At 38.9% G+C, this 25959-nt stretch overlaps 1 protein-coding gene across 5 annotated transcripts in view; it reads right to left on the reverse strand.

Moving 5' to 3' along the window:
* The window catches only part of PDGFC (platelet derived growth factor C), a gene marked incomplete at its 5' end in the record, with an annotated part of 219348 nt that overhangs the window by 48202 nt on the left and 145187 nt on the right, over positions 1 to 25959 (reverse strand). For all 5 annotated transcript variants that reach the window (XM_082391354.1, XM_082391353.1, XM_082391355.1 and 2 more), the window contains one exon: positions 5972 to 6152. In XM_082391354.1, the coding sequence (XP_082247480.1) occupies positions 5972 to 6152 (181 nt within the window). The remainder of the gene's footprint in view (positions 1 to 5971; positions 6153 to 25959) is intronic.

Below are 25959 nucleotides of genomic sequence, written 5' to 3' on the forward strand. Positions count from 1 at the left end.
CCCTGCATAATTAATAACTCTTTGGCGATCAGTCATGCATTCCTCAGTGGCACCTCGGGCTTCCAGTGTCCTCTGAGCCTGCCCCACGGAAGCCCTGGCTCCGGCACGGCCGCCCCTTCACTCCCCACGCGTCCTTCACAAGAAGGCCGCTCAGGAGAACACACGGTGGGGTCACAAAGTGGCCGCCATACTTACCCTCTCTCTCATGCTTTCCTCTCCGGGGATGATTTTACTAATAAGAATAAAAAATATGTGCTATCCAACAGGTGCCAGCGATTATACATATTGAAAAAGCAACACAGGGAACTAGATTCAATATTCCGTGATAAACCATAATGGAAAAGAGTATATTAAAAAAAAAAATATATATATATATGTGTGTGTAACTGAATCACTTTGCTGTAGAGCAGTAATTAACACAACATTGTAAATCAACTGTATGTCAATCAAAAATGTAAAAAGATTAAAAAAATAATTTTGGATTTTTAAAAAAAGAAACATTAAAATCATACAAATAATAGAACAAATGTGGAGGTAACTTAAGATGGGCTGCATGGGATTGTTGGGTATTAAAGGAGCCTTCAGTTCATTCAACCCCGCACCCTCCCCTTTTCAGGCAACAAAGAAGATCGAAATACACTGAGTCAAGTGGTACGGTAGCGCTAACATCTATTTCTTTTCATCTAAACCGATCCAGTCATTAAACTGAAAATGAGAGCAAATAAATTGTTGAAAATATTATTACTACTTCTGATCAGAAAGCTTAGATTAAAGCTCTTTAAAAATATAATATTCAATAAAACCATCCTGAAAGAAAGCGACAGTAGTTTAATCACCCTTCAAAATGTTAACCAGTTTGGAGAAAAAGAAAATCCTCAAATCTTATAACCATTTAAAAAAGTACGGATTACAAGTAATATTATACTCAAGAAGGAGAGTTCTCTATATAAAGAATAAAACCACTAAAAATATCAGATCTGGATTTGTGCAGTTTATTTCAAAAATAGGTATGGTTTTGTGAACTAACTGCCTGACAAAAATACGCAGTATATTTTACATTAAGGCTGAGATTTTTTAAAAAATAAAACACTTTTAACAACGTTTTTTGATATGAGAAAAGATGTTATTTTTCAGCCTTTGTAGGTTTCTTAACGTTTTAAAATGATGGTGCTTATGCTACGGTACCCAGAGTGAAACACACATACTCTATTATAAATGACTCCAAAATTAAACAAGAAATTTTCTTTTCTTTCTAAGAGATCTGAAATGTGCGCTGGCGCTCACTGTGTGTGGTCGCCAAACAGAAACAGGCTTGCACTGTTTTATTTCAGTTTTGCTTCATTTCTTCCCAAACAATCTCTCACTGCTAATCTACCAGGCCTTTTTTTCCTCTTCTAGCATAAAGGAAACAAAAATCAAAGACATTATTAACTCCTTATGCCCCATCAGAAAGCTGGATATATATCGTTTGGCATCCATTTGCCTGGATTTCTTTTCCATTATGTATTAATGGAGCATGATTGGGGAATATACATTTCCATAAATAATTCTTGAAAACAGCATGAAAATTCTTTAAGTTTTAATTAATGTAGTCAATCTGGTACTATTTTTTTAAAAGCTACGAAGAACTAGCTCTAATTTCAGGTAAACGTCCTATGCTACGTTTTTTTTCTAAACTAACACTTAGTCTAAAATATCAACTTAAAAGAGCAAAATGGAAAGATAAATGTTATTCATGCCTTAGTCTAAGGTACCTGGGAATCAAGAAAATGGTACTGAAAACATAATATTACAAAGGAAAGCGTATCTCTATATAAAACACATATGAACTATATTAGATCAGCATCACTTTGTTCGAAATAGTAAGGGATCCCTTGTTTAACTATACGCTCTCTCATTCACTGGTGGAGGGAAAAAGAGTGGATAAATCATCTTTCAAAGGCGAACCCAATTTTTAATGGCAACACGTGTAACAAAAACTATTTCTGAGAATTTTAAGTAATGCATTAAAACTCTCCTGCTAAGATGTATGGTAATCAGAACCACAGAGTCTTAAAGGTTGACTGGAATAAATATTCATTCAAGCTCCCAAAGACGGCTGCGGAATTCACTCTCTTATTTGTTAAATATAAAGGATATTAAAATAAACTTTCTCTATAACTGTCCCAGAAAAAAATGTGATTAAACTCAACATTTTTTTTCTATGTATCGATAGATGCAAAATATTCGTTCCGATCATTATAAAAAAGCAGGTAAGGATGATTAGACCCATCAATGCGTACGACGCCATAAGTAGGGACTAATTTCTTTACCCTGGGGGGGGGGGGCTGTTCCAGTCCCCAACAACAACAGCAAAAAGAAAAAAACAAGAAAGAAGAGATTCCAGTTCCATTCTTTCTTTAAGGAGGACAAGAATGTATCCTTGGCAGTACAGCCTGATACACCAGGACCAGGAGGGGATGTCGTGTCATTACTGCGATTCTTCAGTTTTCTGGTTCATGAATCATCACTACTGTCACATACAGTAAGTGAGACAGCTCCATGGGGGGCTCACATCCCCCCCCCGCCAGGGGCGATGGCAGGTGAGGTAACACTGAACAGCTGCACAGCGACAGACCTCAAGGCAGGAAGTTCACAGTCTACTCAGGGCCTGGGCTGAGGAGCATCTTATCATTACAAAATTAAGAAGCCATCGGGCCAGCGGCCCCTCAGTCCTACTGTGCAGCAGGGGGTTTGCAGTCAGGGAGACCATGGCCTTTGGGGAGCTGGGTGTGTTAATTATGAAGTTCATCTCTGGGATAAAAGAAAAAAAATAAAGTGTGAGTGAGGATCCAGGGGCTTGGAGGGGCACTTGCCCCCGAGCAAGTGCCACAGAACTTTAAAGCCTCCTCTCCAAAAGGCAAACTTTCTTCCCTGAGGCTTTCCTTCGCTGGTGCACAGATAAGACTGACGGATGACGCCCTGTTGGCAGGGATGCTGGGGGAGAGGGTCAGGCAGGGGGGTGCCCTTGAGCAACGTACACTGATAACTCAGAACACTCCGGGAGGCTAGAGAGCAAAATCTCTCACTGATTTTCACTCACCGACTCGGGGCAGTTGTTGAGAGCAGAATGAGTGTGCGCGGCATGGAGAGAGCCACGGCTACACGGGATCAGGGCAAAGGGTAAGTGAGGGAATGGCAGGTGAGCCGTCAAAGTAAACTCACACCCTGAAGAGTCAAAGCTCGTGAGACAGTACAATTCATGTATCAATGATCACTCCAGAAAGCCATCTGGCAAGACTAACATTACCAGGTCACACGTGTTAAGCAAGGCAGGAACCTACTGTCCTCTTGCCTTGCTTCCTCTGGCCCCAGCCTGATGGTTTCCTAAGCATAATGCAAACTGTTTCCCCAGTCAGCCATCACAGGGCAACTAGTCACCAAGAAGTTAGTTACCAAGAAAGACACGCTCAACAGAGCCCAGGAGAGTGTCAATCCAAAGTCCATATTGACAATTTATCCAACTATTTCAGTAACGATCTAAAAATGTACTGAACTTAATTTTGATGACGCAAACAGAAATACCCTCTTCACCCAAAGTCTCCCAGATACAGTTTCTGGTCTTAGTCACAGTGAATCCCTGGTAACAGGTCAAACCCAGGGGGCAGGGTCTTTCCCAGTCCAGAGGATGGGTGGTACTTACAGCAGATCCTTATGGGTCTTTATCTCATCTCCAGGCTCAGGAATCTGACACACACATACATATGGAAACACAAGTGTCAGTGAATCAGCTGTTAGTTAAGCTGGGGTGACTGAGTTGTGTGGTCAACTCAGTATTCAACTACTTATTGAAAAACTATAATGGGGCCAGAACTAAGCGAGGCACTGTACATTTCCTGTGTTTTTGTCATTACATATTTTATTTCTTCCACACCACTCCGTGGGTTACACAACCAGACAGCCTATGAGATCATAAAATCAGAGGAAGGCAACACTTGGTGTCAGCATATATATGTTTTTGCTTTCATGTCTTATTCTGTGGGATGATAATAGATTGCTGTTAATATAACGTGAAGACACTAGTTCATTTAAAATATTGCACAAATAGCTTCTCAGTTTCAAGTTTACTTTTGTCACAGGTTTGGGATAAATCAAACCTTCGCTATGATGCAAGACCTACCATTATGTTTTACAGTAAAATTTGATTGTTTCATATTTAAATATTTAAGAACATTAGATGTGCTAAATCCAAACTGGAAAATATGGACTGTATAACTTTGTGAAAGTGTAGCCATGGTTCCCAAGGGCATTTTAGGCTTAAAACAAATATTAAACTCATAAATTCTGTGAAGCAGGGTACTGTGAAAGGGTGATAAACAGATTCTTAGTGGCTTCATTCAAACAAATAGTCACAGTATCAAAAGGTTTTTAAATAAGTTCATCCTTGTCTAATATTAACACTTTTCTAGGTGAAATTATTAAAATTGATTAAATTTAAATAAAAAATGTTAAACAGTTAAATTAAGAAAAATTTTGGAAATTAACAAAGGACATGGTAGAGAATCTATACTGGGCAAAGTATTTCATAATGGAATAGAGATACAGATATCTCAAATAATCTATAACAGGAAATTGATCAAGACTCACAATATAAATTCACAGCATATTTTAGAGATACCTCCCTTAACTTCAAGTGTACACAGTAAATGATTCTGTTAATAAATAAATAAATTATCATTTTTCCAACTTCAGTTTACATTCTGTTGTTTCTTTTCAGCTGTATCTCAAACAATACTTAAATTTCATAATTTAGTCAGTTGCTTAAATACTATTCCACGGAATTGAGTTTGGGCAATCAAAAAAGGGAAATTCCTGCTTAACGTTACAATATGAATAATATATAATTATTCACAATATTTAAAAATTATTATATAACAAAATATAATATAATATATGAATAATGTATAATTATTCATAATATTTATATGTTAAGATATAATATATAATTACTCATATTTATATATTAACATAATATATAATTATTATAATTATATATATTCTAATTGTAATTATAATTATACTAATTATATAATAATATATAAAGTTAAATATTGATCCCATATTTTCTAATTGGCCTCATGAATTGTTAGTGTGCTGGGTGCATTATTTTTATACCTGGTTAGAATATACATGTTAACTAATGCACGTAGCCCACACCATTTCATGTTCCCAGTGTGCATACTGATTTGCTAAATCTGTCAAAATCATTAATGATATCAGTTTTATATTCTTTTAAATGGTGATACTGATCATATTTGAAAAGTATACTAGGTGACACCATATTTGTATAAATAGTTCTGAATTACCATTATAAGCAGAATGTGATAAACAGCCAGAAGGTTTTCAATATTTTTGTTGCAGCACAACAAATAGATACAAGTGTTTGAAATAATACATAAAAGAAAGGGAATAAACAATTGCAATACAAATAAAAATAGATTTCCTAAATCCTTGTGAGAATTTCGAAACTTCCTCTTTGGGGTACAAAGGCCATAACATTATTTAATCAGGACAAATATTAAGATAAGTAGGAAAACTGAGATAACTACTTTTTAAAATATATTTTACTAAAACACTGAATTGAAAAGAGTAGTTAATAAGTTTACCTTTCCCCCAAAAAAAGATAAAATGACACATCTAAAAAATCAACTTTTGGTGGGTACAGAAAGGAAAGATGACACCTTAATGGGGGAAAAATTAAAACATCACATAAAAGCGTGGACTTTTAAGGCGACAGAGACACTAATAATCTACAGTGAATAAATTATAGTTATAGTAGTAACCATAGTGACATTTACGAAAAAAAAAAAAGAATCAAGCTAAGGAAAGGTTTTTGGTTCTTGGTTTTCCTAAATCTCTTGTTTAAAAGGAGAAGAACAAGTGACCAAACAACTGATCCAGATGCATAAGGGCATCTCTAAGTGGTACTTACTGGCATGACAATGTTATAGTGGATGCAGAACCCGGGTTCCGAAGGAAAATATTCATCAGACACAAACCGTATCCTGATCTGATTGCCTTTAGAAATCTGCTTGCCCGGCACAGTGCCAGACCCACACCAGCGCCCTAATACGGCTCCATCGCTGGGCTCCTCAACCTCTACAAAATCATACCTGCAAGAGACCAAGACAAAAGAGACATCAAAGCATGGTCTGTTATTTTAGGAATTCAAAGTCCATGTGCATGGAGACAATGAGTCCCTGCGGACCACAGCTGTGAGTTCATCCCAAATTTAACTGCATGAATAGAATAAAGTCTTCCAAAGAAGAGACACAACTGAAAATGCATTCCCAATGAAAGAAATACAAGTCTTCTATTCTAAGCCGTCCAGTTTTACTGGTAACAAACTCCAAATTCATTTAAAAAGCCATGTCAAAACTTAAATATTTTGTACACAGCGGCCATATCTGACATTCATGAATTATTCAAGTTAATCTCCATTTGGATATGACAGTTTTGCTCCAATCTTAATTTCCATGATCACTGCCCATCACTTTCCGGCGGTCACTCCTTCACCCCCGTCGGGCTCCTTGGCTCCCTTTCCTCATCTGTGTTCCAAGCTTTTCTAGAGCCACTTTTTCTATAGACACGTCCTCCAAATCCCACTCTGTACTGCGCTGCCTCTGTGAGACCTTTCTGGCTGTTCTCAGCTCACCGCCATCTTTCTCTTCCTGATAAACACATACTTTTAACTACGTCTACGCAAGTGATCCGTCTTGTTAGCTAGGCTGTTAAACCCTTGAAGAAAGGAATCAATTCTTACATACTTCTGGTTTACACTGTGCTACACACAGTATCTGAAACCTATGGAATGAGTGATTAATACTTTTCTAACCAATGTTAACTTGGGTTTGAAAGTTTCAGTCAGTGGCACTCATGGAGAGCAGGGCTGCGCCTTGAGAGAATTGTGAGAAGCGTGTAGAGGCATTTTACACCGTCTCAGTGGGGGGGCTGGTGAGGAGGGCAAGGGCCGTGGACACCCGACAAGGGACAGTCCCCAAAATGGGTGTTTGCTCCACGCCCTCCAGGCCTTTCAAACAGTTCGCTGGACACTCACGTAGGCAACATTTCTGCTATCGTCCATCTGAGTCTGGAACATAATACTGTCACAAAGAAACACAAACATGTTTTGCAGATTTAGTTTAAGCCAAATTTTCTAGAAATAGAACTATCATGTTAAGTCGAAGGAAGTTTCTAATACTTTGGAACAACAGCTACTACTTTGGAAAATCAAATCACTAATAGGAACATTGCTTATACTCTTTGCATCACAGTGAAAACCAGAAAACATACCCATTTAGTCTGAGTCTGCTGCTTAAAAGATACAAACATCTGACTACTTCATTTTCCATTTCTTGTAATGGTGCATGTGTATTTTAATATATATTACTGGCAGTATTTCAGCCTTACAGAGCATGTGGGCCATTATATTTATTTTTTAAACAACTGCACATATAAATAGATGATCGTTATTATGAATTGCGTTTCACAGTAGTAAAGAGGACATTGCCAAACTTTTCTTAAGGGAGGTCTGACATGGATGAAAATAACTGGTTGAGTTTTTAAAAAGTCTAAATTCAGTAGATACCAGACAACTAAAATTAATATACTTTGTACAGTATAGAATCTGCAGAAGAAAAAAACTGATGAAAAAGGACAAAGTGCATAAGGAACCAATTGTACTTATGCATCTTTGTCCTCAAGCTGTAGCCAGAACTCTCCTACGGTGTGTAACTTAACCTGTTCCAGCCTCCTTTTTCTTGTCCTTAAAATGAGAATGCTACCTGACTCAGTGGGATGTTTTAAGAGAGGGAAGGCGGGCAGCACACGCGCGGCGCCTAGACGTCCTGGCACAGAGCTCCCACTCAACAGTTCGCCCTTCCTCTCTACCCAGCACCCCTTCGCTCCCACCCGGCACCTACTTTAATGTGACCCTGCGCGTGTGAAAGCAACAAATAAGAAAACTCAGATACCAGAGGAGAGCATATTTCTGCTCGATCACACGACTAGCCTGGGTGATAAATTATAAATGCACAAGGCAGCCGGTGCGACCTTCCCAGGAGTCTTGCTGTGAAGGGGGACCAGGAAGGGGGGCGGGGAGAGGAGGATTTGGGTAAAACAGACCGAGTGGGTATTTCAGACATTACGCGGTATAAAAGTTGATAACTAGCATTTTAAATCAAAGAGTCATTTTTATATCGAGATTGTTCACAGGTGGAACGAAGTTGCTTTTCGCAGAGTATGCTTGTTCTGTGTTTGGGAGGTGAAGCTATCTGATACGGGTTACCATCAGGACCACTTTGCAGACAGCTGATTTCAGGCCTGGTCAGTCATCCCACGAGCATCTGTGAAGCACTGTCTTGGCACAAAGTGCTGGGCTAGATTCTCAGGATACAGAGATGAAACCATAGCTTCTATGGGCTCAGGGTTCATTAAACACTGCTGAGTGCTCTAATGCGAGTGCTTAGGAAAAAGGGGCAGTGCGGAACGCTGGCAAGGCGAGGGAAACCCGACACAGCGAGATGAGGGTCCGCTTACGAAGGAGCATGCGGGCTGCCAGTGAGTCCTGACTGACCGGGGGGGACGGGGAGAGTGGAAATGCATTCTAGCGAGAAGCAGAATCCCGAGGATGTAACAGAGGAAACCAGGGGCCTGCGGTGTCCCTTGTGAACAGAGGATGGAGCTCAAGCTGGAAGAACACGTGTAGGTACGAAGGCCTTGAAATTTCAGAGTCGGATGTTAGAAAAGTAGTTTGGAGACCAATGTTCTAAATAGGTAAGCCCAGTTTGAAGAGGTTCTACCCTTCTTTAAAATATTTGTCGAGGGCTTCCCTGGTGGCGCAGTGGTTGAGAGTCTGCCTGCCAGTGCAGGGGACACGGGTTCGAGCCCTGGTCTGGGAGGATCCCACATGCCGCAGAGCAACTGGGCCCGTGAGCCACAACTACTGAGCCTGCGCGTCTGGAGCCTGTGCTCCGCAACAAGAGAGGCCGCGATGGTGAGAGGCCCGCGCACCGCGATGAAGAGTGGCCCCCGCTCGCCGCAACTGGAGAAAGCCCTCGCACAGAAACGAAGACCCAACACAGCCATAAATAAATAAATTAAAAACAACAAAAAAAATTTGTCGACATTTAATTAATCAATTAAGTTTTTAGGTGCTACCTGTATTTTCTTATTATTTTTTATTGAACTATAGTTAATTTATAATGTTGTATTAGTTTCAAGTGTACAGCAAAGTGATTCAGTTATACATATACACATATATATATTTTTTCAGATTCTTTTCCATTATAGGTCATTAGAAGATACTGAATAGAGTTCCCTGGGCTGTACAGTAGGTCCTTACTGTCTATGTATTTTTTATGTAGTACCGTGTATCTGTTAATTCCAAACTCTTCATTTACCTCCCACCATCCCCCCTTCCCCCCCTTTCCCCTTTGGTAACCGTAAGTTTGTTATGTCTGTGAGTCTATTTCTGTTTTGTAAATATGTTCATTTATATTATTTTTTTCAGATTCCACATATAAGTGATATCATATGATATTTGTCTTGCCCTGTCTGTAAATCAACATTTTAAAAAGTCAAATGGCACAGAAAAATCTGGATTTCAGGCCCTTTTAAAACACATGCGAACATCTGGTCGTACTGAATGTTATTAGCCCTGGTGTTACTCCCTGTGTTACTCAGACCTGCAGACTGGCGTCAGCCGCGGGAGAGGAGGGGTCTTCGTCCTCCTCATGGCCTCACCCGAGCAGCTGGGTGCCAGGCACAGAGAGTGTTTACTGCACGAGGTCAGTACGGCCTTCACTCCTTCACGGAAACTGAGGCTGGGCCAGGTGGAAAGGGCTTGAGATGAGACATCCTCCTTCCAGTTTTTAAAAATCCTTGTCTGTTTCCTATGCTGCTTTATTTTTTTTCCTTAATAACCAGATCTTCATTTATTTCCATCACTTGCCCACGTGGGCATCTGGGTTTGCTTCCCTCGCGGACCATGGGGCTCCGACAGGAGGCTTCAGTGAGGCAGTAGCCTAGATCCAGCATCACAACACATGTGAGGATGCCAGGAAAAAATGGCATCTCAAGTGCGGGCAGAAAGAAAGCCCTTTCAACAAAAACCTCCTGAAGAGGAGCCCTCAGGGAAGCAGGATGGCGCAGAACGAAGGAAAAAGGGAGGGACAATGTCCACCCAAGCAGAAGTGGGCCACCATCACTGCCAGAGAAAGACCAAAGAAGATGAAAGCCAAGAAGCATCCTGGGCCTGGCAGTTATGAAGTCATTTTCAATCAACTGGTTGGGTGAACACAGAGTGTCAAAAACTTTCTTCAGATCATTTAAAAAAAATTTTATTTTCTAATTTTTAAAAATTGAAGTCGATTTGATTTACAATGTTGCGTTAGTTTCAGGTCTACAGCAAAGTGACCCAGTTAAACATATATATGTTCTTTTTCAGATTCTTTTCCCTTATAGGTTATTACAAGATATTGAGTAGAGTTCCCTGTGCTGTACAGCAGGCCCTTGTTGGTTATCTCTTTTATATACAGTAGTGTGTATATGTTAATCCCAAACTCCTAACTTATTCCCTCCTCCAGACCATTTTCAAAATAACTATTATAATCTTTCTAATAGAAACGTCTCAAGAGAAAAGAATACCATTTGCAAGGAACCTAAAACTAACAACTCACATAACTATTTTATTATACATAATTTCCCTTCGATTTCTGTTAAAAAAAGAAACACCAGGGACTTCCCTGGCTGTCCAGTGGTTAAGACTCCACACTTCCACTACAGGGGGGCGCAGGTTCAATCCCTGGTCTGGGAACTAAGATCCCACACGCCGCCGGCGTGGCCAAAAAAAAAAGAAAAGAAAAGAAACACCGTATGTGTTAATCCGATGTATAAGCTCTTTGTAAGTATTTAAAAGGTGTTTTTAGGGGCTTCCCTTGTGGCGCAGTGGTGAGGAATCTGCCTGCCAATGCAGGGGATACGGGTTTGAGCCGTGGTCCGGGAAGATCCCACATGCTGCGGAGCAACTAAGCCCGCGAGCCACAACTACTGAGCCCGCGTGCCACAACTACTGAAGCCCGTGTGCTTAGAGCCTGTGCTCCGCAACAAGAAAAGCCACCACAATGAGAAGCCCGTGCACTGCAATGAAGACCCAACGCAGCCAAAAATATTAAAAAAAAATTAAAATATAAAAATAAAAAGAAAGATCTTACTGGCCTTAATTCAGCAACTCACGACAGCACACAATTTAGAAAAAAAAAATAATAAAAACAAAAGGACTTTTAACTCACACTCAGAAATATCTAGATTATCAGTGTTAATGTATTAAGGAACAAATAAGTCTTAAACTTTGCCATATCTAACTTGTATCCTGAGACAAAAATCACTGTCCTGCAGATAAGAGAAGAGTGACAAGTACATTATTACTTGTTTCATGAAGATTTGCTACTGAATTTGATGCCATAAAAAAACAAACAATCCGCATAACCCTAATCTTTATAACAATTTTTGGATTTGCAGTTAGATAGCTGGTAATTAATTCTCACAAGCTCATACAAGTCTGGTGCATACACAAATTTATCATCGTGTTTTAAAGACCTACATAGTTTTTCATTCCATGAAGTTAAATGAAATGAACATCTAAAAAGTGCTCTGTTCTTTGCCTTTCAGAAGTAGAACTTAAGTTATACTACTAATTGTTTCATAGTAAATTTGGCATTTTAGGATTTTTTTTCAAAAGCAGTGTCGTTATGATAATATAATGCTAAGTTTCATCCAATTATTCCACATTAATTTTGTGAATACAAACAGTAAATCCTCTTGCTAAAAATAGCACTCTTATATTTAAATCATATTCAAGTTGTCTAAAACAGACCCAGTGACAATCTACCTGGGACATATTACCATGCCTCATGGCTGCTTCCTAACCTTCAAAATAGAAACAAAACAAAACAAAAACCACTGCCACTCGATTCCATATTTTCCTCCAACTTGTTTATAGAGTGTGGTTGGAAAAAGACTAAAGCATTCAATCCAATTATTTTCCCCAATACTTTGAAATTTTTCTTTTCTCTCATAGAATGCCATGTAGGGAATATGGGACTCATTGCGTAAGTTGGTTGGCTGACACACTACAACACAGCTCAAAACATCAAGAAGAAAAGTAAGAGAGAAAACAATGATAAAAGATTATCTGCAGGCCTCAGCCAAATGAACGGGAGAAAATAAAACCAAGCAATGTTTGACCCATAAAAGTGAAATTACAAAACAGAATCATCCTCAGATTCAGAAACCTACACATGCCCAGATGACTTTTCTGGAGACACGGTAATCCTATGTAACACACTCTCAGGTATTAATTTCCCACATGCACAATTGCTCACATCAGTATTTAAGGGATTTACTAAACCTATTTTAGGGGCCAATCAAACATCACTTTCTCACGGAAACATGATACAGTACACACAGCCCTAAGTGGTTTATAATGAGCACTCCCTTTCTCTATCATACCCCTGGGGACCCACGGAGGATTTATGTTCTTTTATGTTTAACAAACAAGTCTGGTACTGTAGACAAAATTTTCGTTCTCACATGGGAATTTAAAAACTGAAGATAGGAGAGTTGCTGAGGACTAAACCAAAGAAATAAATTCACTTGTAAACACAATTGTCCGACACCCAGCTTCCTTCCACGAAAATAAACCAACCCTGCAAAACAGGCTGTTTCTAGTTCACACTAACTAAAACCCTGTCAATTAAATCTACCCGGAGAATGATCGAACCCGAGGGTGGTGTGAAACTCTACCAAAAAATAGACATGCATCTTCAGAAGGCCTCATTCTGCAAGTGTCGACGGGAGCCTGGGCTTGCTGGGGAAGGTAATAAACTTAACAAGATGACAGTTATCCAGCAGTGCTCGCTGGCTTACACTTCGGTTTAACAGAAGACAACCCAGACACAGAGTAAAAGTTTTAAATCCCTATTTGGGCACCAGAATGGTCATCCATACTTTACCTTATAATGAAAATAAATTTTAATAATTATGCGTGTTGGTGGGAATGCAAATTGATAAAGCCACTATGGAGAACAGTATGGAGGCTCCTTAAAACACTAAAAATAGAGCTACCATATGACCCAGCAATCCCACTACTGGGCTTATATCCAAAGAAAACTGTAATTCGAAAGGATGCATGCACCCCAATGTTCATTGCAGCACTATTTACAATAGCCAGGACATAGAAGCAACCTAAGTGTCCATCGACAGATGAATGGATAAAGAAGATGTGATACATACATTCAATGGAATATTATTCAGCCATAAAAAGGAACAAAATAATGCCAATTGCATAGACGTGGATGGACCTAGAGACTGTCACACAGAGTGAAGTAAGTCAGAAAGAAAAAAACAAATATCATATGATATCATTTATATGTGGAATATACAAAAATGGTACAGATTAACTTATTGGCAAAGCAGAAACAGAGACGCAGATGTACAGAACAAACGTATGGATACCAAGGGGGGAAGCGGGGTGGTGGGGGAATGAATTGGGAGATTGGGATGGACATATATACACTATTGATACTATAAATAGAATAGACCACTACGGAGAACCTACTGTATAGCAAAGGGAGCTCTACTCAGTGCTCTGTGGTGACCTAAATGGGAAGAAAATCCAAAAAAGGGGATGTATGTATACGTATAGCTGATTCACTTTGCTGTACAGCAGAGGCTAACACAACACTGTAAAGCAACTCTACTCCAATAACAATTTTTTAAAAATTATACACGTTACACATAGTCATTGCTCTTTATACATTCCTTTGATCCTCACAAAAATCCTAAAAGGTTAATACTGTTATTTTGCCCATTTTACAGATTATAAAATATGGAAAAGCTAAGTACCCAGCCAAGGTCACATAGCAACTAAGTGTAGAGCGAAGGCTTCAGTTTTGGGAGCTGAACTCCAAAGCCCATGCTCTCAAGAGCAAAGCCGTACTGCCTATTATATTTAAAATATGCCTACTTAATTATATTTCCTCTATTCTGAGGCTTAACAGTATAGAATTTATGTGTCTTTGTTCAGATTGGCCAAATGAACTTGTTCAGTGGCTGGAGAACCATTAACAGTCATTCAAATAAATTGATCAGTCAACTTGATAATTTGGGCATATACATTTACAGGTATTTATTTTAATTGGCTCAGGACTGTTTACTTTTAGGCACTCAAAATTCGTTATGGAGAACTTTAAACCTACATAGGAAATGCGTAAGTCAAACCAAACAGCACGCTTCAGAGGGAGGACAACATACGATGGAATAGTTCTCAGGAAAATATGAGAGTTCTACGTGTAAAAAATGGGGATGTTTACTGTACGTGGTAGGAAGTGAAGAGTTTTAAATTATCTTATTACTAAATAAAAATACTGCAAATATATAAGCCATGAACTCAATCTACAAAGCTAGAAAAATTTAAAAAAAAAAAGAAAACCAAGAGAGTATAAAGTGAAAAAAAGTGAAGACTAAAACTCTAAAAGATATATTCAAATACCAAATTAGGATTCAGAATTAAAACCAAGAGCTGGTTCTCAGAAAGGAGTTGGGGGAGAGAGAGAGGGGGTCAAGAATTTCCATGCATAGGAGTAAGGAAGAAGTAATCTTAAAGATGGATAAAAATGGATTTCACATCTGTAAGTATGTTTTAGGCAACACTATTGCCAATTAAATCTGAAAAGCTAAATGACATGGATGGCTTACTAGGAAAACGTAAATTACAAAGGTTGACTAAAAAAGTGGAAAAAGTGAACAGACATAACTCTAGAAGAAACTGAAAAGACTGTCAAACATTTATCAATAAAAAAAGACGCAATGGCATGGGATTTATAGAAGAGTTCTGTTTGATATTAAAGGAATGTATAATTTCAATGTTATGTAAGCAATTGTAAAAAAAATGGAACATGGCCAGATATTCACTCAACTAATAATAACAAAAGCTAGCCTAAATCTTACGAATATAGTTAACAATACTGTATCATATACTTGAAAGTTGCTAAGAGAATGGATCTTAAATGTTCTCACCACAAAAAAGAAGTAGAATGACGTGGTATGAAGGGGCTGTTAGCTAATGCCACAGTGCTAATCATACTGCAATATATAAGTGTTTCAAATCAACAGGTTGTACATCTTAAACTTACACAATGTTACATGTCAATTATATCTCAATAAAGCTGGAAAAAATAAAAATTTCTAATAACTGAAAAAAAGTACTGTGTCCAAGTTTTTTGAAATGGCAATATCAAACATGTAAAATGAAGACCGAGTTCACTCATAAATGGAGGGAAACGCAAAAATTCTAAATAAAATTTAATCAAATATCGTTCATTAGTGGGTTAAAAGCATACTTCTTGACAGAATATGGATTTGCATCATGAACTTGAGGATTAATGTAATGATGACCTTTTAGAATATTCAAAGGAGAAAAACTATATGTTCATATTAATAAATGCTGAAAAAACATAATAAAGTCAATTATACTTAGATAAAAACGGAGTCAACTAACTGAAGAGCAGGAAACTTTCAAATCATGGTAAAATTACACAACAGAAATTAACTGCAAGTGTTACATTAAATAAAATCAAAGTCATTCTCATTAACGTTAGAACAAAGACAGGATTGGCCATTCTCGCTACTATTTTCAGCATTTTGGGGGGAAGCTCAAGCTAACTTAATAAGAGAGGAAAGCAAATAAATGTAATAGAAGCAAGAGAAAAACGATCCTTAGTTGATAACAGATCCCTTAAGAACAGACAGTAGTCGGGTAAGCACAGAGACTGGAAAAGCTTCGCCATCATCCAGGTGGGTGGCTTGCGCATGGGGGGAGGTAGGGGTAAAGAATGGGCTCCAGGCTGTGAATAGTCTGAAGATCTGAGAGGAGATGGTCTGGGTGTGAGAGAAAAACAGGTATCAAAGACGATTTCAAAGTTTTTGGCTTTTAAAAACCACCTGGAACTAAAATAGAATTTAGTAAAGTGACTAACTGTGAGATCAGTATACAAGCATCAACAGTTTTTCTTTATGACAGTAAAAAAAAAACAGAAAAAGTTAGAAACCGAATAGGGAAAAATGTCTTTCAGCGAACTATAAAAATGTGTAGTAATAAACGTAACAAATAAAATATAAACACTCTGTGAAGAAAGGCAAACAATATTATTGAACGACAAAAAGGTATGCGTTTACGATAACTTTTACCAAAATCCCAAGTCTTCTAGAGTATCTGTGCAAAATAATAACCACAATAATAAAGCAAACAATATGGAGTACATACTGTATGCAGATACTTTATAAATACTAAGTGATTCAATCTTCAAACACAATCCTATCTGTAGCTCCTATTATTATACCCATATTAGAGATGGGAAACAGGTATAAAGAGGTAACAAAACAAGTCATACAGCGAAGGAGTAATGGGGAGGCAGGTCCCTGCTCTGGGCTTCAGAGCCCATACTCTTAGCCGTTACCTGACACTGCCTCTAGCGAAACAGGACACAATGGAACCTCCCTAGATTGTCTTCTTTCCAATGAGGATAATATTCATTACCTCTCAAGGCTGTCGTGAAGGGTCAATGAGAGAATGTACGTATATGAAGTAATTAGAACGATGCCTAAGGAGTAAACTGCCCAATAAGTGGTATTTTTTTTTTTTTTTAGTAGCTGCTATCGTCACAATCCCACATGCAATACTCCGCTCTGAGAAAGAGCGGACCCCCGAGCTCCTCATCGGGCCACAAGCTGCAGGAATCACTACTTCTGGCTCGAGGCGGACCTCAGAACCAGCCTCCCTGGCCCTTCTTCCCGAAGCCTACCTGCCTAGAACAACACAAGCACACAAGCCTTGCTATTCGTTATTATTACCGGTCGCTCCTTTCACTGTAGTAGAAGACACATTCATGAATGCAGTGGGAAAATACCGAATTCTTAAATTTTCTGTCTGTATTTTACATCCTACAAAACAGGCACAGGAACAGGATCAACTGGATGGCTGTTGTGGGAATGAAATGAGTTAATGTGAGAAAAGCACCCACCTACCCGCTCAGCATCCTTTCCAAGACTCACCAGCCCTTGAAACGTACGTATTACCCCTCCCCTCAGCCAACTACTACGTGGGTGATGGACGCACTGTTACAGAAACATAACCTCGTACCATTGTGCAGTTCCTGAAACTATGCCGAGATGCAGGCAGCTCTCGTTACCAGGTCAACTCAGAGCTCCCTCGCGAGACAAGGTTCCGCTCTGCTCTGAGGACCACTCTTAATCATCATTACTATCTGGTAATTATCCTTACAATAAAACCTCACTAACACTTAGGGCTGCCTAGCGTGACGCTTTGTGGCGTGTGACTGTCTATTGACCATATATTGACTGAGTCACTATTAAGCTGGTCATAATTAAGTAACAATTCATATAAATGATAGACAATATCCCTTTGCTACACGTGCCAACTACTAAACCACTGTAGTACAGAAAGAAACTGGAGGGACTAAATTGAAGAAATGAAATTAACATTCTCCTTAGACTTAAGCAAAGTTTTTCTCTCATGGATTATCATCTTGTTTGTTTTCCCTTCTACTTTCAATACATAGGGTAAGGATAAAGGAGAATTTGCCTGTAGAAGTAGGTGGATATAGGAAAAAAGGACTTCCTGTAATGCATTCCAACTCTTGAGTTTAGAATACTAGGAATATTGAAATGGGAATGCCCATGTCAAGGCTTACTTAAAGGGCCTCAAAATTTAAGAGAAGAACGAAGGCCTACGGATATACTCTTGTCCACCCAATGTCAAGACCAATCCAGGCATAGGAAACCCACAATTAACCATCACCCAAAGGCACGCTACGGACTACTCCTTCTGTATGCTGTTTACCTACCAACCGAACAGATTCTTTGAATAGCTGAATTCCATTGCCTAAACGTATTCACAAAAGGCCATAACATCATTAATCAAGACATTTGCAAAGGATTGCTGTTGGTTAGGTTGGTTCATTTTTTACCTATGCTGTATTGTCCCTACACTTGCACAGACAGACCAAGGTGCACTAGATACGGGTTTATCTAAAGCTGAGAGAAATATTTAAGTAGTGTGATAATAAAATTTGGACCAGATTCATGCAATGCTTATCAAAGCATTATCATGACTTCAGGCCTGATTTTAAAAGAAAATATTTAAATGGCTGATTAGCAGCATAAGGGATTTAAAAAGCTCATCTGTTGCGATACACAAATTTACCTTTTGGTGATAAAGTCTGTGCAAATGGCAAAATAAGTTTGTTTTAAAATACACCAAAGTGAAATAAAAATATTCTTCCTCTTGGGATACTAGAGAATTTCTGGCATAGTCCTGAATGTGAGTGTTTTTTTTTAAACTCGAGGTACTTATTTTGAGCATTTATATTTATTAAAATTTACTTCATGATGGAATGACTTCTGAGAAAATATCCTCTGAAAAAAATAGTCTCAGAGTTGAAAAAAAATTTCAGGCCATCCAGCATAACTCATTATTCAAAGTTTTAAAATCACTAAGAACAGACCCATAGCGTAGTACTTTAACAAACACGAACAGGTGTGCAGAGCACTTCAGTCTTGAGTCATGAACTCCTTATTTTAAGGAAATAGCTGCCCAGTATTAACCGGCTCTAGACATCATGTCCCTCTTGGCAAAATGAAGCACCAAACTAGACAGTCCAGAAGGCATTTTTAAAAACCTTAGCTTTCTTTTTTTTTTTTTTTCTGGTTTAAGATCCAAATCACATTTCCTTCAATGTGTATAGTCGTGTCCAAAAAAAAAAAAGCAGCTTAAACACAGAGCATATGACTAGAAAACACCCACTACTACATTTTTCTGGACTATTTTATTATTTCCCAAGGCCTATGTGGCACTGCAATCACCGGATATCATCATTTTCTACAGACAATATCCATGGAAACCAACTTGTAAATATCAGTGTATTATGAAGCCAGAGAAAAACATACAGTCGTGGAGGTGCTGAGGCACTGAGCAAACGTGCCAACAAGGAGCCCCGTGCTGTGCACGGCCCACTCCCTAACCAGGCAGCCCGGGGTTCGGGGCTCCAAGCCCCCCAGGAGTGAAGGTCCCTCCCCTCCTCCGAACCAAGGCACTTCCACAAAACTCTTCCAAGTGCCGACTGGTCCACCTGGAAACCTAGGGCTCCAAGACTGCAGAGCTGTCTAGCAGCACAAAATCCTTTTTCTTACATGCCGTGCAGCACAAATCACACCTTAAAAGGTCATCCTTATGGGGAAAGAATCTAAAAAAGAGTGGATATATGTATACGTATAACTGATTCACTTTGCCGTACAGTAGAAACTAACACAACATTGTAAATCAACTATACGCCAATAAAAATTAAAAAAAAAAAAAGAAAGGTCATCCTTTGGAACACAAAAGCAGATTTTGGAATTCATGTGACATAGTCTCCATCTGACTCTTCTGAAAAGAAATGATCCCTCATCCCTCCTCACATACACCAAGGAGTGACTCCAAGACGTACCCATAGGATGGGGTCCAGCATAGAGAAGATGCTTAATTAATGGAAGTTTTTATTATAGAATGAAAGGTCTATTAGTTTCCTAGACCTTCTCGTTTCTCATTCACCTGTGCTGTCCAAGTCATAAAAATGGAATTTTACTGCTATTTTGTTTGCTTTTTCTACTTTGTCTTCAGTGATCACTCTACAGAATACAGGTATATATTTGTGTGTGTATATACCGCCATGCATATGTAAATATACCCACACATATACACATATACACACATATATGCATGTGTGTCTTTAGGGTATAAATATGTAGAGTATAAGTAGAATAGGTAAAATTCTACTCATATCACTTTGATTTTTATATCACCCCCTAAGTACGTATGTATTTACTTTAAGCATGTTCATTATCAAGCTATTCATATATATATTTCATACATATATGAAATCCAGAAACTGAATTAGGTAAAGCTGGAATAATTTTTTTTTAAAGTTTACTTAGCAATTTTGAAAAGAATCAATCTTCACTTTGAGTTTTTCTAAGATCATCACTTTTATTTCTAATGCAAAAGATTTATGGGATATATGGGATTATATTTTCCTTGGAACCTGACTACAGAATGAGGCAGAAGAAAAAAAAAAAAAAAAAAAAGGAAAAAGGACTGTCATTTCTTGAGAAACTAAACAAAACAAAAATCTTCATATTAAAGAAAACACTGCATTTTGCTAGGTGATTTGACCACTCTGGTAAGTCCAGCTAAGGCAATTGCTTCATATTTCGTGGCATGAAAAGGGAAATAAGAAATGCTAGGCTTCGTGTGCACCTGGCTCAACCCACCTTCCTGGGCAATATCCCTGGGCCGGGTTTGTTTTGGCCCTAGGATTGTTTTATTTTCCTCTTCTCACTTTAAAAACTTTCCTCTTGCTCTGTATTTCTTTCCTCATCCTGTTAAAATTACCCCTTCAAGGGGCTTTGATATCCAGGACTCTTACCATAGCCTTTAATAGGTTCCTGGGCTACCAGAAAATTCAGCTTTTTTTTAACAGTTTTCTTAGGTTCTTCACCCCTTGACAGAGGGGTAGAATAGCTTTTTTTTTTTTTTTAATTATCTCCTGACTTCTATTCATATATTCAGAAATTTTTATCTACCTACTTATTCTACAGCCTCAATGTCCTCTCTGAAAATGACAGGAATCAATCATGAATGTCACTTCTTAATTTTATTAATCTTATAGGTAAACAAGAAAATAATATAAATAAAGTAGAAGAGTACCAAATCATGTGCCATATAGGCAAAACTGAAGTCTAACAGGAGCCACTTGCAGCAACTTATGTACTCTGGTTTCAATTACAAAGCTGTTCATATTTTCATTTAAACTAGAGTTTAAAACATGAAAAAAAATACACATGTAAATGTCCTTCTAATACTGTAGTAGCGCAGGATATAAGCTTAGAATATAAGCTCTTATTAGGCAGGGGCTGCATTTCTTTTCTTTTCTTTTCTTTTTAATCTCCACGTCCCCAGCCTCTAACTACTATCTGACACCAAGGCACAAACACTGACCCATTCATTCCATTTGGCTGACACGCGAACCGAAGTGCTTCAAACCACACAGGAAAGTGAAAGATAAGGCAACACACATCCTTTCCCTGCCCCCGCCCTCCGCAAACTTCAGTTCAGGGATCTGACGAGACACAGACAACTTTCCCGTCTACTTGTGGGCTTTTGGGCAACTGAGCAATTGTGGGCTACTCAGGGCTTTAGTCATCTTGAACCTCAACCTGGGCGAGACAGCAAAGCTCACCAGATGGCGAACATGATCCCAGTTTTCAATACAGCAACTCCAGTGATAATATTCCTGTCACTGGTCAAGAACGCACTGTATCACCAATTATGACTCATGGGCTCCAAGCACATACGGCAGGACACTTCACTGGATCTACTCAGAAGCTGCCTGATGGCAGCTTTTAAAATACTGAGCATGGAATCCTTTAGAACAATGGATCCCACACTCAACACTTTAAAAGTTGACCGATTAAGTCCTGCACGACTAATAGTATCAGCTCTACGGTTTCACTCGGCACAGTGACGTGTACCCTTCACATTGCAGCTGAATGTCATCTTCTCAGAGACGTCTCCTGTGAATCCCACAGGCAAGGATGTTGCAACCTTCCCCAGCGAAGTCCACACTACACACATTACTATTTTCTTACTATTCAATGCTTTCTAAAGGCCAGGGGCCCATCTAATAATCTTTTTATTCCCAATGTTTAGCATGGTCTTTGGTCCATACATAGCAAGGACTAAATGACTGTTGAGTGGGATGGAGGGATGGATGGATGGATGGACGGACGGACAGATGGATGAGTTTACACATGAATATATGTTAACATACATATTTATATACAAATGTAAGTAGAGTAGGCAACCAAATAGACATGATTACACATGTGGTCTTGAAATATTCCTATATAACTAACATTTATACTCTTGAACATTTTTTTCTTCTTTCTCTAATTCTGCCTATTCACGTTAAATACAAGCATAACTTTCTCAAAAATAATTGCAAGTGGCTTTTAAAACATGAGGACTCTAGACTTTATTCAGAGTAATAAATTAACACCTTTTTTTTGGCCATGCCACGGCTTGTGGGATCTTAGCTCCCCGACCAGGGACTGAACCCGTGCCCTCAGCAGTGAGAACGCAAAGTCCTAACCACTGGACTGCCAGGGAAGTCCCAAATTAGACACTATTTTTTTTAGAAATTCATTATAAAGTTATTCCTCCTTCATTTCCTCACATGCTAATCATTACCACGGTGAGCTCTCTGATTTGCTGTGTACACCTTGGCACACTAGCTGAATACTAGTTACGCTACTTGCTGTCTTTGAATTCTATGGTCTAGGTATCCGGCTGTTCCTTTTTCAAATCGTCTCCAAGTAGGGACCCATGCTTATACATCTCAACCTCACCAGTGTTTCTATACTGAATAAAGGCCTGTAAAAGCAGTATTAATTACATATTCTCAAACCTCAAGGCTTCTTGTTACCATCAATCACTCTCTTTTTAAAATTTTTATTGAAATATAGTCGAGTTAAAGAAAATGTTGTTCGTTTCAGATTGACAGCAAAGTGATTCAGTTATACATACATGTATACATATATATTTTTTTTTTTACATTCTCTCCCATTATAGGTTATTATAAGATAACTGCGTGTAGTTCCCTGTGCTATACAGTAGGTCCCTGTTGGTTATCTATTTTGTATATAATAGTGTGCATATTTCAATCATTCTCTTTGACTAAACAGTTTACCTCTTTCAAGGAAGTAACAAGCAGGACCGTAGCTAAGTTTTTCTAACTCTCCCCACCTGCTCTGTTAAACAGGAGATTAATGAATTATGAAGTGCTTTATGACTAATGCTTCCTTATCACACACAACCCAGCCCATGAATTGTTAGTGCAAATATTTTTGTTCATTTCAAAATATTGTTGCCGATTTCCTCTCTCTGTACTGAAATCCCATGATTTCAGGCCCTGGTTACCATAATCCGGATGATTCTAAGAGCCGACCCTAATCCATACTCTCTTCCCCTCCTTCTACACGCTGTGAGGCTTACCCACCTTCAGGACTGGCCTCTTCCCTACAACACACACTGGAGCACACGCCACAAGCACCACACACAAAACCACGAGTGGTGACTTATCTGCTTCTCTGCCAAGTCAGAGCCTTGGACATTATATTTTTCATTTAAACTGAATACATTTAACTCTGGTTTACAGGTTGATATTTTGGGAGTTTGCTTCACCTAAGCCTGGCCTTCAGAAGCTGGTTCAATGTGCTATTCAAGCCAAATTTTGATCATCTCAGGTAAAGGCCACCTTCCGGTGGTGAGTTCATGACGGTAAATACCAGCTTCTGACATCTCCTGGCAACCACCCTGCTTGTGACCTTCTCAGGCTGTTCATTTCTGTTCAGACTTCTCCACTTTGAGAATCTTATTCTATTCTTCACAATTTAGCATTCAATTTCACATTACCTTGTGTCTTTCAAGCACTGGTATCTCTGGCTAGTTTAGATGCTCCCTGAGGGCAGGGATTATGCTAATGCTCCTACTATGTCCCTTACACTTAGTGGGCCTTCACTAAGCACATAATTGATCTCTGGTCCCAGGAGGGAAAGCTCACATCACCTTACTGCAGCAGAGTAAACCAGAGCATCAGCGAACTTGGAACTTTGCACCGATTGTAAACATTTGATGAACATAAATTCCTATTATTAGCAAACAGTCTGGGGATGGAATTATGAGTTGTAAAGTAGTTGTGACTACTTAATTATCAAAATCTCCGGATAGGAAGTACATTGTCGATGTGATCGTGACTATTACTTAATGATTTAAGCTACCAGGTGTTATTTGTATTTAGTTTTATGATGAACAAGAAAGATACATAATGATGTTTTTCTTGCCTAGCAAATGATACAACAGTTAGTACAGACAGGGATAATTCTACTCTTAGATAATGCTTCAACTTGGAGCAAAGGTATGAATACAGTCTTTACCGTTTTCCAGCTCTGTCTATTTGGACAGTTTTTACATCCTCTTTCACCTGTATCCTCTTTTGTAAAATAAGGATAATCCCTCCTGTGAAGGATTGCTGAAAGATTAGAGCTCGCGTGAGTAACTAACCTAGTTTGTTTTGCAAACCTAGTTTGCTTTGCAAACAGTAGGCGCTCCGTAACTGGTGCTATTTGTCACGTAGCTCCCATCTGCTAGGGTTCTCTGCCCAGGCCCTCGTAAACCTAACAGCATCAGAAAAGGAGTGTAGTCTGCAAATAGCCGGCAGCAAACAGAGTATCTTCCTCTCTCCCTCCCTCTCTTCCTTTTTTCTTCCCTTCCCTTTTTCTTTCTTTCCTTTCTTTGCAGGCTGCGTGGAAAACTATGAATTGTTTTTTTAAACGTTCCTTTTTGTCTCCTAAGAAATTCCTCATATTCAAGTTCTTCAGAGATATAAACAAGAATCTGAATTTTGCTAAGCATAAAAGAGCAGCGTCACACTTTGGAGAATGATGTTGAACTCTTACCGTCACGCTTTTGGACATCCTTAACCTAGATAAATAGTAGGGAAACTACGATTAGAGAGTTTCGGGGGGCAAAATGCTCTCGGATAACATACAGAGCAGGCCTCGTTTCTGCCGAGATTAACCCCGATGCCCCAGCAAAAACAGTGCCTACCACAGCCCCATGAAATAATTTCAGAAGCAATGAATTAGGACTGGTTCCATTTACACAAATATTTTGATACTATGAACTGGCTCGCTTATTCAGACGGACGAGCAGAGATGGAGAGCCACAGATAGGAATGTGGAGAAGTGGGTGATTGAAGTCAGTGCACGGGGTTTCTGCGGAGAAGGAGTCGGGGGTTAAGGCAGCTGCCATATGGGGAAACGATCTGGGTCTCTCGGCAGACAGGGAGCACGGTCTACTTGACTGTTGACTGTATATTCAGACATGTGTCCGAGTGCTGGAAACAGCTATTGAGGAATCACTTTAGGGGAGAAATCTTTGAGCAATGAGGTTTCAACATGTACTGTACGTGATGGATAAGTCCTTTACTACCACCCGACTGTCAGCAGTGCATTCACCAGAGTTGTTGGTTCCATTACATTTAGGGATTTGTCATGGGCTTGGGTCATATGGTTAAGAGTTTGAAAATGACAACAGAAACAACTAAGCCCCTGAGAGATTTCTGGGCAGTGAAATTTCTGTCCCATTAAATTAAATGTAAAGGAATCTAAAATATGATACAAATGAACTTATTTACGAAACAGAAACAGACTCACACACATAGAGAACAGATTTACGGTTACCAAAGGGGAGGGTGGGAGAGGGACAAATTAGGAGTTTGGGATTAGCGGATGCAAACTATTATATATAGGATGGATAAACAACTAGGTCCTACTGTACAGCACAGGGAACTATATTCAATACCTTGTGATACACCATAATGGAAAAGAATATGAAAAAGAATATATATATTTTATATATATTTATAAAAGAATATATATGTGTATATACATATACATATATACATATATATATAACTGAATCACTGTGTTGTACACCAGAAACTAATACAACATTATAAATCAAGTATATTTAAAAAAAGAATCAATATTACTGCAAAGGTTCATATATAAAACTACAGTTTAAGAAATACGAAGTGGGGCTTCCCTGGTGGCGCAGTGGCTAAGAATCCACCTGCCAATGCAGGGGACATGGGTTCGAGCCCTGGTCCGGGAAGATCCCACATGCCGCGGAGCAACTAAGCCCATGCGCCACAACTACTGAGCCTGAGCTCTAGAGCCCAT

Source organism: Balaenoptera borealis (assembly GCF_965194805.1).
Source record: "Balaenoptera borealis genome assembly, chromosome: 4".
Taxonomy (NCBI): Eukaryota; Metazoa; Chordata; class Mammalia; order Artiodactyla; family Balaenopteridae; genus Balaenoptera; species Balaenoptera borealis.